Source organism: Corvus cornix, chromosome 3 (assembly GCF_000738735.6).
Source record: "Corvus cornix cornix isolate S_Up_H32 chromosome 3, ASM73873v5, whole genome shotgun sequence".
Taxonomy (NCBI): domain Eukaryota; kingdom Metazoa; phylum Chordata; class Aves; order Passeriformes; family Corvidae; genus Corvus; species Corvus cornix.
The window spans coordinates 76604631-76620674 of record NC_047056.1 but is presented as its reverse complement, the minus strand read 5'-3'; the positions used below and the strand labels follow the sequence as shown (position 1 = coordinate 76620674).

Sequence of the window (16044 nt, the reverse complement as noted above, 5' to 3'; positions counted from 1 at the left end):
TTTCTTATGCTAAATTTCATAAATTAATAAAAATATTTCATTTATTCATAAAAGACTGATATCAGTTGCAATTAATTCAAACTACTTTTAAATCTCTTGTAGAATTTTCATCTTTTGTGTATCTGAAAAACAAGATAGAATAACATGAGAAAATTATCAAGATTTTCTCACATTTCTCTTTCACATTTTTAAACTTATTTTACAAATTACTGACATTTTTAAAATTCACCACCTTTAACCAGTAGAAATTAACTCAATTGGAAATAATACTGTTTCACTGTTTACCTTGCTCATATGTCGTGTCTCTGATTGATATAAATCTGATAAAACCAGATCACCTAAAGTGTCTATTAATTACTATAGCTACCATACTGCAAAGATGAAAAAGTACCAAATGAAAGGGAGCAATTGCAGATATTCACACATCAATGAAAAATGTATTTCAATATTCAGCCAGAGATACAGGGATTTGGTTTCCAAAGATAGAACTAAAACTTCTTTAAAATGTTAGTCTAATGTTGAACACTTGTTTTAGTACAATAAGCCACATTTATTGTAGAGTTAGGACCCTAAGAGAGTAAACCATTTAATGGACACCTAGAATGCAATCTAGAACCCCAGTTTTGAGTCCTGTTTATTCAACTATGTTTTCCCTTTCTGTTTATGTGTTATTCCTAGTGGCATACTCGCAGTCCATGGTATGCCATGGTGATTTTCCTTCTTATTTTTTTAAATTTGAGAGGATTTTGCTTTTTCTAGAATATTTTGAAATATGAATCCAATTTACCTATAAGCAAGCAGCAGCATGAGTTTTCTTTTGTTATTGTCTGTCAACAGTAAACATATGACTACAATAAAAATGGAAGAACAGTTACACAAACAGCAAAATATAACCCATCTATTGTCAAGTCTGAATATTGTCAGTGTAAAATTGCTTGGACATATAATAGTTAAAAGCCTCAAATTACAAACACTGAGTTAGGGTTTCAAGCTGCCAATATGTTGGAGGGTTGTTGCTGGGTACCTAGGATTGAAACATGCATCTGATAATGCATTAAGCAGAGAAATGACCAGGTGAGAGAAAAAGGCCATGTCTATAATTCTGTGTTTTCTGGACCCTTCTGTAGCTGTAGCCCTCATTGAGATACCATGGGAAACTGAAAACCCCTTCTGAAAATGCAGAGCTCTTCTCAGCTCAGACATTTAAATCATGCCCCTGAGCAGAATCAGCCAACACATACTTCTTATGGAAAAACTGTATGAGAAAAGGAGGGAGTGGCTGACTCACAACTACTGCCTGATAGGTAAACATAGAGAAAATTTTCAGTGAAAGAAGAGAGTTGCAATATTCCATGCTGCTAGGCCCAAGGATGTGAAATCAGCTGCAGAAGGATAATGTAGCATGTGCTACCTAGTTTGCCATACCCTGAACCCTGCCAACTAAAACTCCCCAGTCAAGGAAGGAAAAGTCACAGGAGAGAGCAGGGAAGACATAGCTCTACATCCCATAATCAGGACTTTTACAATAGAGATGGGAAAACTCTCAGATTTGCCAGAAATAGTCCATCACAAATAAAGCTGAGCTGAGAAAGCCATGTCTTATCTGCACGTGCCCTGCTTGCAGGTATGGCAAAGGAAAGGCACTAATGGGACTGTCCCTTCCCAGCCTGTCTCAAGGGCTGTCCTACCCTGCTCATGACCCAGGACCCTACTTCAGCCAGCCTGGACTGTCAGCCCCTGGCCCTGAAATGCTGCAGCAGGGCTGGTCTCCAGCTCTCCAAAACCCTTCCCTGACCAGCCGTGGGCTCTGCTGAGCCAATCCCATCTTCAGGCCCTCAGCCCCAGCCATTCTCGGCCCACCCTGACCCCAGGTAGATGCCTGGTGACCATGGCTGTGGCTGTTCTGGTGCCATCAGCTCCCTGCACCTGGCTGAGGTGGTGGGGCAGGTCCTGGTTGGTGTCCCCTGGGGACCCCCCAGGCTCTGTGGGCCCTGATGGGGAGCACGTCTGGACTACTTTAAGTGAAACAGCTGTCAAACACAAGCTGGGCTTGGAATGTCTATAAAATTGGCTATTGGTAACTCATTCTAATGTCATTTTTGCACTGTTTTGAGAGTGAAAATTGAGAATTTGTAACCCCATGTGGCAAGGAAGGAACTGAGTTATTCCTGCATCCCAGAGGATCATGTCAGCTGCTAGACAGGTACACAGAATTCCTACACTGATATTGGGCTTCCTCCTCTGGATTTACCCTTTTGGTGAATTTGACCATGGCTGCTGCATTTCGCATTGCTGGAGTGTATTAGTCCTGCTAGCCCAGAGCCTGTGCTGGGCACAAGGCTGAAGATCTTAGGCAGCTTAAGCAGCTGGTGAACACCTAGGTACTCACATCAGATAAGAGGCAAATGCTTCAGGGTCTGATTTGTAGCAGAATCTTAAGTGCCTGAGCAATTTGTGAGGCAAAAATACGCTCCCTGAACAGGATAAGCGTTGCTTAAGACTTAGAAATCTAAATCTTGTTTTGGATCTTGCCTTCCATTCATACCTTTAAAACATTGAACGATCTGTATCCAGGATAGCTATTCTTCAAGAGAAACATCACTCCTGATAGCTGTAATCCTCATGTCCTGACAAAATCTCCAAAGAGAAAACTCTCCTCTCCTAAAGAGACATGACTTTAACAAAGCTGGCCATGTTAATTACTGTAATTATTCTTCAAAAAGAACAACTTCCCATGGGAAAGAAAAGCCCCTTCTTCAATCTTCTCTGTCTTAACATAAATAAGCAGAGAGATAATATACTTACTAAACAGGAAGTGTGTTCCTACACAGTTTCAGTTTTGAGTGGCAAATGGTGAAACAAAGTTAATTTCTAGGAGTGCTGTTAGAAAAGTTTCTCAGATTTTGAACTAAGTCTGCCCAGCTGCCTAGGTAAGTTGCAACTGTAATGACTTGTCTTGCACTGAGCAGTGCTCTGAATCAAGCGTACCTGGCAAATATATTTGTACGTAGCCAAGTACAAGGATGTATAAGAATAACTCTCTGGATGGGTCTGGCAGATTGGTGGAGTTAGGATCACAGAGGGCAGTGTGTAACTTTTCAGAAAGTTAATTGTTTCAGCAGCTATTGAATCCTGAGGACACTTTTGGAAAATTTGTAGGTCCTAGATCATTTCAGCTTTGAATAAGAGGACAGGACTCAGCCCAATCCATGTGGCAGTCAAAGAGAAGCCTGTCAAAGTTATGTATAAGGCATGGAAACACAGAGGATGGAGTAGAGGAAGGAAATAAATCTCTACAGGATTTGTTTCTTGGAGTGAAATCCAAACTGTTATACAAAATGGAACTTCAAGCCTTTTAGTACTTGTTCATTGCTGTTGTTGGTGACAGGAAAGGGACTGGAAGGAGAAGAGGAATCAGTAAAGGAAAACACTGCTAGCTGAAATATTTAATTTAAAGATACAAAGGCATATCTATATAAGAATTCTCTTTCATGTACACTCCACGTAGTTTATATTTTTGCTAAAGAAGAAAGATTTTCTTCAAGTAATTTTTCCTTAGTCATAATCATGCCTTCTTTTTCACCCTTTTAGAGAGAACGTCAGCAAAAGAAAAGTTTGTTTCTGAAGATCCTAACATTTTCTTTACTCTTTTTAAAACAAATAAGAAAAAAAACAAAACACAAAACCCCAACCACAAACCAAAAAAAACCATTAGGAGCTGAAACTTTTAAACAATACAGAAGGATTTTGTTATAGTAATAACCTCGTGTAAATGCAGACTTGTGTGCAAGAAAGCCCATTTAGAGGATGAGTGCTTGGAAGATTTGTGATCAGCTCCATTTACACTTGAAGGATAGATGATCCTCCACAGAATACATTGACCCCTTCCAGGCTCCAGAAGCTCATTCAGTGGTCTTATGTCTGTTTGGAAGTTCCTTCCCACCAATATAGCTTAGGGGCTGAGGGGGGAAAAGGCAAGGCATCCTTTTCTAAGGCTTCGATGCTCTTAGACTTACCACAATTATTTTCCTATTTAGTTTGTTCAGTTGTTGGATAGCTCAGTATGTAAAGCCAAGGATTAAAAAGCAAGAAAGAAAATAAGAGGTGGTCTGAGATAGGCTGAGCTGTAATCTAAACAAGGAGAGAGTGACTGTGCATTATCTTCATGTGAAAGGAGATTCCTGGGATAATGCTTTTGGCTCTTAACTGCAAGAAAAAGACTTTACCAATAGCCACCCATTGTCCTGCTTTTGTCAAGACTGAAATAAGAGAAGACAGGCTTTTCAGGTCCAGTCTGTGAGGATGGCAGGGTGGAATGCGGCTGGATTCCAGCTGAGTGTTTGATGTCTTCATTTTTGAGGCCTCTTCTGAAAAAGAGCTGGCAGGAAAGTGTGGCCTTACATAGAAAAAGGGCAAGTCCTGGAGCAAGTCGCTCCCCTAGTAATGAGTAGACATCCAATTCTATTATAATAATGTTCTTTCATTGCCACAGTGGAGCTAATAGAGTTGTGGTGACTTCACACCTGCTGCTGCAGCCTGGAAAAAAAAGTCACCATGAAATCTCCCAGAAGGCTACTGCTGTCTACAGGAAAGAGTGCAAGTGACAGATAAAGTGTCTGACAATGACATATTGCTTTAGGACTGCCATGAAATTGCTAGAATGCTGTAGTATAATCCAACTTCCCTGCCTCTGAATAATATGAAAAAGGCAAAGAAATTATATGTACAATTAAACGTTACCATTTCTTTTCCTGAATATCTGGGAAGCACTAGTATTCCATCTGAGAAGTTTGAGATTTAAGCTCCTCAAGACCATGTATGCCTATTCAATTCCATACCACTTTTATTACTGTTAGAAAAGAACTGTTACCATCTTTCAGTTTACATTCACTTTCAAACGACAATTTGTTTTAAAAAATGTCAAGATCAATGGAAATGTTTCCAATGGCACAGGACTGTGTTATTGCTTTTCTCCAGATTCCACTGATAAACACAAGCTTGGTTTTCTTAAACAGCAAGATGCCATCTTTTTGACAGATACAGTATGTAGTTATGTCACAGCATTATGATAAACCTTATAGGGAAGACACAGCAGGGTCAGAGAGTTTCCACATTCCCAGCACAGTTTCCATGAAAGGAATGTTTACATGACCTACAGCGCAAGGTTTAAATATATGCAGCAGTTTTGCTGTTAACTCCCTGAACTCGCTTGCTGAGCAGTCTGTGACCAGCAAAATTCTACTGGACTTGTTGCAGTCTTAGTGTTAACATTTTCCTGTCTTGTCAGCTGTTTTGGACATCTGTTGTGCTCTATAAAATGACTGCACAAGGGTGGTTGGGAGGTTTTGTTTGGTCTGTTTGATGGTCTGAGGAACGTAAATATTAGTCTGTCCTTTTGTTTATATTGGTTGAGGGTAGATGAGTGAAGAGAAGGAAATCTTGGATATCAAGCCAATGAAAATGAGTAAGATTCTTGGTTGACAAGTGCTGTATTTGCTGTATCTGCTTTTTGTGACTCATTTTCAAAGCTGCAACATATATGTAGAGAAAGCACAGATTATGTATGACCTAATGTTTTGTTAACATGGTTTTACGGGACTGATTCAGAGCTCATTGTAGTCATAGAGGGTTTTCATAATCTTTGTTAATATCTTTAGGCTGAGATGGGATTTGCTTTATGCATCAGATGCGTTCTATACACTGGAGAAATTAAACTGTCTAAAATGTCTCGAATATTTACAGAGCACTTTATGTTATTCTCAACAAGGCCTAATTAAAGGAAGGAGGCAGAGCAGATAGGGTGCTAACCAGTTACTGGTTGAAATTTATGCACAGAACATAGGCCAGACCCAGCTGTGTCTGTTCCTTGTGCTACAAAATCTTATTTTTCCCTCAGTTGTTCTAAGAATATTCTATCAGAGTTTATATCCACAACATTTAAAGCAATTTACAGGGGCTTGGTTCTAGACTAGAAAGGCAAGGAGATTCACTGAGAAAAGCAGTTATTTCTCAAGTCCCAGTAGCAGACCAAAGAGAATAATTCAAGACTAGGTCTGAAGTGTTAGCCACAGTAGGATCAAGTCCATATTGACTTATAGTTTAAAAATGATTGAAGCATTAGAAGCCCCATCATCACAAAGATGAGTGTGGGCTTCAATACTGCCCATAAATCAGGACTGTAAGCTCATGATAGCTTCTTTAATGCCATGGTTAAACTGTTAGAGATGCCTGCCCTACCCTGTTTAAAGCTAACTTGATTATGCTTATAACATAATACCCTTGCTTTTTGTGACTGACATTCCAACTACTATCCACAAAAGAATGCTGCTTCCTTAGGAAATCTAATTAGTTTGCAAGTTTTGAAGGTCTTTCTGAGCAAAACTCAAAACTCTGGGGAACTGCTCATCACAGCCCTAATTTTGTGTCATTGTTCAAAACTTTCAAAGTTCTTTAAAAGAAAGACTGATTAAGATTGCAAATAACTAGCAGTGAGTGCATACTTGAAGATTAAAACATTATGGCTTTGATTTATTAGAAGTTACTCAGTTGCAGCATTTGACCTTGCTTAGAGGATTTTTTTTCTCTTTTTTAAACTTATTGGCCTGCAGTTAAGTTCAAGTATGCTTCTTGCCTTTACAAAGGATGATACTATTGGGGTTGCATTCATAATGTGATGTCTAGTGTCTTAGATGTGTTAAAGAAGGGTTACCTTTTTAAAATATTTTGTTTTCAAATATGAAGTAAATTATTCTAATTTATTTTTCCTTTGCATGAGCATATGTGACACCTATCTCAAATAAGACAGGGTACATGTATTTCTCCCCTTTCTGCAATGACTGTATTTGAAATGTCTTCAGTAGTTGCAAAGAAACTTCAACTCAGCTACACAAATAAACTGTGTTGATCTTTCTCTCCAAACAGAAATCTAACCAGCATTATATCTTTAGTTATTGGGAACTCTCTCTTTAGTATTATTACTTCTTTTCAGACTTGAGGTCTTCAACAACTTAAAAAAAAAATGTTCTATAACTCACTTTTTTAAGCTTTCTGCAATAAATCAACCATATCTGAAGACAGGAAAATTAAAGAAACATTTGTCCATCTGAATGCAAATTCTTAATGAATGTCAATGTATACCTTCTTCCCCACAGCAAAAATTGTAAGGTAGCAACTCAGTCAAGCTGAGATATTGACAAGATGGGCTGAAAGCTCAGGAGTCAGAAATACGGAAAGGAGGCAAAGGATGTCTTAGTCTTAACCATCCTGCATTAATCTGCTTTGCAACAGTAGGGAGGGACTGGGTATGCTTTATGACAAAAATGTCAGAGATGGTCAAAGGAATGCTGCCAAGGAGCATTCCTACAGACGGCACAGCACAACAGCAGTGACACCAAGACAAGTGCCTGGCCAGTTGCTAAAGGTGAACAGAGAGCACAATGGGAAAATGAACATTTTTGACACTCACTTTTGAGAGAAAAGCATAAATGATACTCTTGCCCTGCAATATTTCCTACCATACGCCTATCTCAGACCTGCCAAATTACCTGGATTTCACCCTGTGCTCACTTAGATTTGTTCATTTAGATCTCTGGTGCTTCAGGGACTATTAATCCTGGAAACTCACAGGGAATCTCAGGTTTTGATCTCTCCACCCTTTCAGCATGTCCCACAGATGGATATGACAGCTGTTTGCATCTGACAGATTAAATCTGGTAAGTGAACTTGCTGTGTGTGCACTCAGCCAGTCCTTGAAACAGAACCCTGGGGGTATATAGAAAGCAGGTTTACCAAGTGAGTCCAAAGGGAGCCTGCCACTAATAGCTGTGCTAAGCTTCTCTCAGTTTGAAGTCAGTTATTTTCAAGTCTTACAGCAGTTCTTTAGCAAGGGAGATTTCTTCCTGTGATGAAACAAGAAACAGAGCTGATATTAATAGAAGAGAGTGCCATACTTTGCCACACTGAAATGATGTGTCTGGTTTATTGCAGCAGGCTCATGGCGGTGAATTATGTCATTATTGCCTAACCATAGACTTGTAACAGGACTTGAGAGGAAGAGATTGAAGAGTTGCTTTTTTCCTTCCATTTAATTAAATGTACTCAGTCCTTATAGAATTTTAAAATATGACAAAGAGCTTCTGTCTTTGACACCTGATAAAATCTCATCAAGGCTGGTTGAAGCCCAAACTATTGGTTACTGAGGTGTATCTCCATACCTTAATAGTAGAACTACTGAGGTTTAATAATTTTTAAAAATAGATCGTAATGTTGATTTCCTGAAATTGTCCCTTCAGACAGGTTTCGGCATCTCTGCCAGAGCTCCAAAGGAAAATATTTCCTCTGACCTAGGAATAAATGTCAGTGTTTTGATCTAAGACTCAGTGATGAAATTTGTTGGGTTATCCACCCTATTCTCACGTTTTACATACACTGAAAATGGTCTAAAATATGATTGTGTTATACTCAATTCCAGTCAAAGCCAAGTTTCCTTTTATTTATCTTTGTCCTCACCTCTCTGACTAGGAAGCTACATTTTTGAGAAAAGTAGGGAACTTAACCCAAATGATTTCTCTGTGTTTGTTCTTCTGGTAGCCAATGCAAACTCAGGGCAGGCATACCTGAACTAGGCAGCTGTGGCAGCCATGGAGTTATGAGCCTAGCCTCTCCTTAAAGGACTTGTTCTGCTTCACAAAATCTGCAGGAACTAAATCATGCTTCTAAACAGATTTCTAGTAAATAATAAGGTGGACTTTTGTGACTATTTTGATATTTTCTACTCATTTGCTTAGGAAAATTTCTTAGGGGTTTGAGTTTTGTGTTGTATAATGACAAAACACTAAACTGGTGAATGGACTAATATTTTTTAGAGGATTTCTTTTACTGATGTAAAAAAATTTAAATAGAAAATGCAGTTCCCTAAGGGTCAATACCCACATACAACTTTGGTAAGGCTGATATTAGAAAACTGTGTGAGGTTTCAGTGTTCACAACCTTGAAAGGAGGCTAAGAGTTGGAGATGAGGTAGCTAAATCCATAGAAATTATTTGCAGGCTAGAAAAAATATCTTAAAGTGAAAGATGTAAAGGTTTTAATGTGTTGTTTTTTGGTTTTTTTTTTTTAATGGCTTTTAAACTTACTGTTGCCATTATAGATGGAAGATAAAGGGTACTGAGGATTTTAAAAACTATTACAGAAAGCCATAACAAAATTCATGGCTGCAAGAAGAAGCCAGATTTCAGGTGAGAAATAGAGCACTTTTTTAAAACAAGTGGCCCTGATTGAGGAATGGAACAGCCCAGCAAAGAAGTGAATTCTCTGTCTCTCAACATCTTCAAATCAAGACAGGATGCTTTTCTGAAAATTCTGCTTTTCCTAAATGCAAGGCCAGTTTTAGTCAAACAAGGACTGTTGGCCTCAGTACTTGGTGAAATTTTATGTCCTTTAAATGAGTAAGGCTAGATAATCCAGCATTCCCTGTGGCCTAGTTTTTATTAACCTCTTATTCACTTAAATATATGTTCAAGGAAAAGAAAATCAAAAAGATTGAGATTTGCCTACAGAAATCATTCTTTTTTTTCTTTTATTGCGAGTATCATCTTGAACTAGATGAACTTATTTTTCTTGGGTCTTTTCGAAAATATGTATGTGCGCTTTATTTCAATAGATGTAATAGAATAAAACTGAGTTTTAATTTCGTCAAAACAAAACCAAAGTCAGAAAATCCTGAAACTCTTTGCTGACAGACAGTGTCTTTTATCTGAAATTTACGGATAATAATTGTCTGTAACAATAAAGGCAAAAAAATACAAGCAAGGTTGGGGGGGATTTTTATATTTTGCGAAATGCTAGGTGCTTGCTCTTTTTATTATTCCACTAGTCTTCCAGTGCAGATGTGCATTCAACATCAGATTATGGTTTGAGCTATAGCTGACTTGCCTGTAGTGGTTTGAAGGTAAACCAGCAGGGGGAAATTGACACCACACAAATATCTTGAGAGAGACTTCAAGTCGGATTTATAATTTAATAGGAAAATTACAAAAAAGGCAATAGTACAGAAACACTGGCTTAAGCCTGCCAAGTCAGAGTACAGCCTGGCCCCTGTCAGTCAGGGGTGGTGTTCGCAGTCCCGTTAAGCAGTGGTTGCTGCGCTTGTTGAAGTGGTGGCCGTGGTCTTGTCGAAAGCAGTGGTCCTGTGGAAGTTTGGGTTCCCCTCTGGATGTCCAGTGGTTGTCCAAGTCCCCAAACCCCCAGATTATATACCCCCAAAGCCCAGGCAGGAATGCTCAGTACCTCCCTCAGGGCAGGGAGTTTCACAATGGAATGATGTAATCCTGTGAGTCATAGGATATTTTGGGGAGTCCTTGATGGCCCTTTGGCAAAGATGACCCCCCCTTAGGCTGGGTGTAGTTATCCTGTGAAGAGAACACTCCACCCAGCTCACAGCTGTTACAGGTGACCCACCATTACAGTTCATCAGGAATAATGTAGATGGGTGTGAAATATACAGTTTGGCCAACTCCATACTGGTACTCTTTCTCCTGTAACCACAACGCTTGCCACATCATTAGGTTTCCAGGATCATGAAGGGGATTCAAGAAGATGAAGACAAGGCATAGATGGCCCAGTTTTTCCAAAGTACATTTTGGCATTGGCCCAACAATGGTTTGTTGGAAATCAATTGAATTTGTGCTTTTCATTTCACAGGCAGTATCTTCAGGCTGATGTTGAATGCTTGTAATAATCTTAAGATGCAGCTCTGCAGTATTGCTCTTATTTTTGAACCGTAGAGTATTAAATGACAACAATGTATTAGAGGGAAACTATGACTAATTGTAATGAGAGCATTTATTGGAAGGAACTAGAGACTACTGATATGTTAAGCACATATGTAAACCTATAACTCCACACCGCCTCTCTGAGCCTGAAACCTTACTTTAGAAGAGTGTAGAAGAGTGTTTCCTTTTCAGCTGAGTTTTAAGTGGAGAGAGGCTGAGAAATTAACACCAATAATTCAAAAACACCTCACTTTTTTCTTTCCTCTCTATTGTTCTAGTATACGGTGAACAGGGGAGATAATAACACGGAAACTTGTCACCATGAGAAGAAATCCAAATGCTTCTAAAGACAGTTAATAACTGATGATACAAGTCAAGAGATGAACATTCCTCCCAACTGGGTTATAGATAACTCTTATTGAAAGTTTACTATATCACACAGTTCTGGCTTTCACCTGTTTTCTAGATCAGATTATCTTTTCCTCTGCTCCTCTATGAATTTTATTATGTCCCAGTAAAATTCAGTTGATTCATCTGTCTTGGCAAATTTAATAAGAAGCAATTATTAGCAATGAGTAAAATTTATTCTGTGTTGGTGAACATGCTTTTTGCTGCCCTCATCTTGCTAAACGAGTGTTTGCCTTTTATGTCAGTTCTGATGCCAGGTAATACTGATAGGGACTCTGTTATAAAAGTGAGAAATTTAAGAAGAAAATATACACAAAATCTGTACAACAACAAAAAAAATGCAACAACAAGAAGCAAAAAAACCCCTGAGCTACTCGTATCTATTTTTAAAGTGTAATGAAGGGTGACATTTTAACGATTTACAGTTCACTTACACAGGTGAAGATATCCTGATCAACTGTGGTTCAATAGGGCATAAAAGCACAAAAAGAAATTACTTGGCAGAGAAATAGATAATGTGGAATCTATTTAGCAAGAGAAATTAGTTAGGTAAGGTCTTGATCATTGATTATGATTCAACTAAAATCTAGTTTAAGTATTTCATCTGAAGGCCAAAATTTTTCTCTCAAGATTTTTCTGTGAAATTAACTTTTTGAAAGTGTCCAAATCATCTATGAGTCTAAATCTCTTTGTTTATGTTACTAAACAACCTACAGGACTCTGAAAATATTATCCAGGGATAGTAAGAGCCTTTTCTGTATTTGTTATGCATTTAAGTTCAGCTTTTTTTTCTTTACTATTTCTATACTGACAGCCCAGTACTGAATTCTGTAAGCCTTTTGTGATTGTCAGGGAAAATATAAGAGACATTTAATAGTACTTGGAAATCAATTTTTATATATATGTGGCAGTATAGGAGAACATTTTTTTACAGAAAAGGCAGCATGTTTTAAGTAAAATGAAAATAAAAATAGATTATGATGAAATGTCTGGAAGGAAGGAGGCTTCCTTTTGAGCAGTGTGTAGATGAGGCTAAGCTCTGAATCACAAATAAAAATATCAGAATTGTTATCCTGTGTTCCTTTTTCACTGGAATCATGGGAAGATGTAAATATTTCAATCTCTTGTCAGCACTTCAGCTCAGCACTTCTCTTGCATCTGCAAACAGAAAGGATAATAATCATTTGCTTACATGCCCTATCAAGAGAAAAAATATCAAACATTTCCCTACATCTGGGGTAAGGGACACAAGGGAGCTATGTATGCTACTTTCTGTTGATGATGTTGGGCTGGGAATAATGATAAATGATTAATGAAGAGATTAGCTGAGCACCCATCGGGAATGGGGTAAATACATTTGGAGCAGAAAGATAGTGTAGGTGACTCCTCAAGGTTCTTTCCAGATTTATCTTCTATTGTTCTGTGATAACACGTAAGTCCATCCTTTCTTGTTGTTTTAGGCTTTTCTCTAAGGGGATGTCTCTATTCAAGGTCACTTCTCTAGAATGATATGCCCCATAATTAATTGCCCTAAAATACTGCTAAGCTGGCTAAAAGTGAAAGTATGGAGGCAAAAATTTCAGCTGCTAAGTAAAGTGCTTCTGCTCACTCCCCCAGAGCTGCTACATCTCACAGGAGCTGAGTAAATGTCTCCCTTTCTTCAACTTTCACCTCTAAAATGTAGTGAGCTCATTCTCAATATTTCAAGTGCCACTGTGGATGAATTCCAACACTGGAAGCACATTTGAACTGGCAAACAGTAAATGGCTGCCATCAGGCATAAGCACTTGTTATATCAAAGCTTTGGCACATTATTTATGGAAGACTTATTCTAATGAGTTCCATCCACACCTACCAGATGTGCAATCCAGGATTATGCCAGCTGTTTACCAGAATGCTTGATGTCCAATAATATCATGAGTACAACATGACATTCAATTTTAATGTTGCTGAATAAGAAAACTTTTTCTTAATGTCTTTGTTGAAAATGAATAAACAATGCTCTCACATATCCTGATTCAAAATGTTAATGGTCCAGCCCCTATGCAAACACGGGCACTTCTGTGCAAGTAGACAACTCCAATTGAATCTGCACAAGGGTCTCCAGTGTTCATAACAAATTGACCTCATACATAAAATCTGTGGAACACTAATATACCAAAGGAACGATAAAGGAATCTGAATAGCTAAATATCACTCACTATTGTCTGTTTTTTTAAAGGTATGTGCAGGAACAAAAGCACCATTTCTAATAATACTCTTCATCAGAGATCTCACTAAAATTAGTGGTATCTTTGACAAATTCAGGTTTTACCAAACATACATGAGGACAGAAGAAACTGGTTCTGATTTTTTATTGTGTTAGACTTACAGAAATATGATTGAAATAGTATCCCATCATGGATCATTGAAATAATTTAATATTAATCATTCAAATTTTTGGGTAGGAGAATTTAATCTTCAGATTTATAGCTTGTAATATGCTGGCTTCATGGTAATTGTATTTAAAAATACAGTAATTTACCGATGAAAATAATAACTCATACTTTTAAGCAAGGAAAGCAACAAAGACTTCTTAACAGCATTAGGTTTTCCAGAATGATAAATATTTGTGATAACCTGTTTGGTTCTATAACCCATACGTGCCACCTTGGGTTCACAACCTCCTCTCAGACATGTCATGAGTCATGACAAGTCATGAGTCTTTTCCACAGGCTGCAGGTGAACGTCTGCATCCCTGTGGTTCTCCGCGGGCTGCAGGGGCACCACTGCTTCACCATGGTCTTCACCATAATCTTCACCACAGCCTGCAGGGGAATCTCAGCTCCAGAACCTGGAGCACCTCCTCCCCCTCCTCCACTGACTTTGGTGTCTGCAGTGTTGCTCCTCTGACATGTTCTCAGTCTGCTCTTCTCTGGCTGCAGTTAGATCTGCAAAATATATTTTTTTAACTGCTTCTGAAATATGATGTCACAGAAGCATTGCCACCATTTCTAATTGGATCAGCCTTGGCCAGCAGTGGGTCCGTCCTGGAGCTGGCTGGCCTTGCCTCTGCCAGATTTGGGGAAACTTCTGGCAGCTTCTCACAGAAGCCACCCCAGTAACTGCCTCCTGCTACCAAAACCTGGCCATGGAAACCCAATACACTACATAAGCCACTGTCATAACAAGTTAGGAAGAAACACAATGTGCTGATAGAAACCCAAATATACACGTATGTTAAAAATTCACAGCTTTTAAAAAAAAAAGTTTATAGATCTTTATTTAGGTAATGAAAATTACAAACAATTCACCCAATAAGTGTTCCCACAGGAAAAAAGTTATGGCACTACTTTACTGTACCCCTTTTATAAAAGAGATTTTATTTTTAAACAGCTATGAGGTAGGCCTTTTAAAACTTCCTTTTCCTTCAAATTACTCATCAAATTAGGACTTCCTAGGTCTTAATCTCAGAAAATCGTCACACAATTCTTTTTATTTTTGGTTCAAATAGTGCTATATGTGCAAATATTTCCTCCTCAGGTCTTTGATTTGTTAAATTACCTAGTCCTCTGTAGACATATTGCTGATCAGAAAGAGCAACTCTACTGCTGATGTGACTGCATTGAAAATTCTAGTTTCTGACATCCCAGCTTGTTATTCCTACAAGTAAAGCATCACAAAATGATGTAACAACATAGCCATATGCTGGGGATATGTGTATTGTGGTTGTTCAAAGATAGGGCATGAAGACAGTTATAAAATATTACTTTGTTTATCTTTTCCTGTAGAATAGTAGTAATACTTGTAATCTATTTTTCAAGTCTTCTTTGTTTCCCCTATGGGGTTGGAAGGAGCGTCTGGAGATCATCTAGTCCTATGTCCACGCTCAAGCAGGTTCACGCAGAACAGGTTGCACCAGATTGTGTCCAGGAGTATTTTGAATATCTCCTGAGAAGGGTAGCCTGTTCCAGTGTTCAATCACCCTTACACTAAAGGAGTTCTTCCTTGTAATTAGATGGAACTTGCTCTGCTCCAGTTTCTGCCTGCTGCCTCTCTTCCCGTTGTTTGGCACTAACAAAAAGAGCCTGCCTCCATCCTCTTCAGATACTTGTAGGCAGTGATAATGTCCCCACTCAATCATTTCTTCTTGAGGCTGAGCAAGCCCAGCTCCCTCAGCTTCTCCTCATAAGAGAGATGCTCCAGTCCTTATTCATCTTTGCAGCCCTTTGCTGGACTCACTCCTGGAGCTCCATGTCTCTCCTGTACTGGAGAGCCCAGAACTGGACACAGCACTCCAGACCTGGCCTCACCAGGGCTGAGCAGAGGGGCAGAATCACCTCCCTTGACCTGCTGGCAGTGCTCTTCCTGATGCATCTTAGGGTGCCATTGGCCTTCTTGGCTGCAAGGAGACACTGCTGGCTCATGGACAACTTGTTGTCTGCCAGAACCTCCAGGTCCTGCTCTTCAGAGCTGTTTTCCAGCAGGTCAGCTCCCATCCTGTACTGGTGCTTGGGATTATTCTTCCCCAGAGGTAGGACCCTACATTTTCCTTTGCTGAACTACCTCTCTGTTCAACTCTCCAGTCTGTTCAGGTCTTGATAAATGGCAGCACATCCTTCATGTGTATCAGCCACTCCTCCCCATTTTTTATCCTCAGCAAACTTCCTGAGGATACATTCTGCCTCTTCACCCAGGTCATTGATGAACAAATTGAACAAAACTTGGCCCAGATTTGACCCACTGGAAGCACAACTACCTCAAAGTCACCAACTAGACTCTGTACCAGTGATCACAATCTACCTCATTTTTTCCTCATCTAACCCACAATTCCTGACCTTTCCTATGAGGATGTTATAGGAGACAGTGTCAAAAGCCTTGCAGA

The 16044-nt window shown here is 39.0% G+C and overlaps 1 protein-coding gene across 1 annotated transcript in view; it reads right to left on the bottom strand.

Moving 5' to 3' along the window:
- Positions 1 to 10032: 10032 nt before the first annotated feature.
- EPHA7 (EPH receptor A7) overlaps positions 10033 to 16044 on the bottom strand; it is a 202450-nt gene continuing 196438 nt past the window's right edge. The window contains exon 16 of the mRNA XM_010404019.4: positions 10033 to 12338. Coding sequence (XP_010402321.1) covers positions 12308 to 12338 — 31 coding nt within the window. The 3' untranslated portion in view covers positions 10033 to 12307. The remainder of the gene's footprint in view (positions 12339 to 16044) is intronic.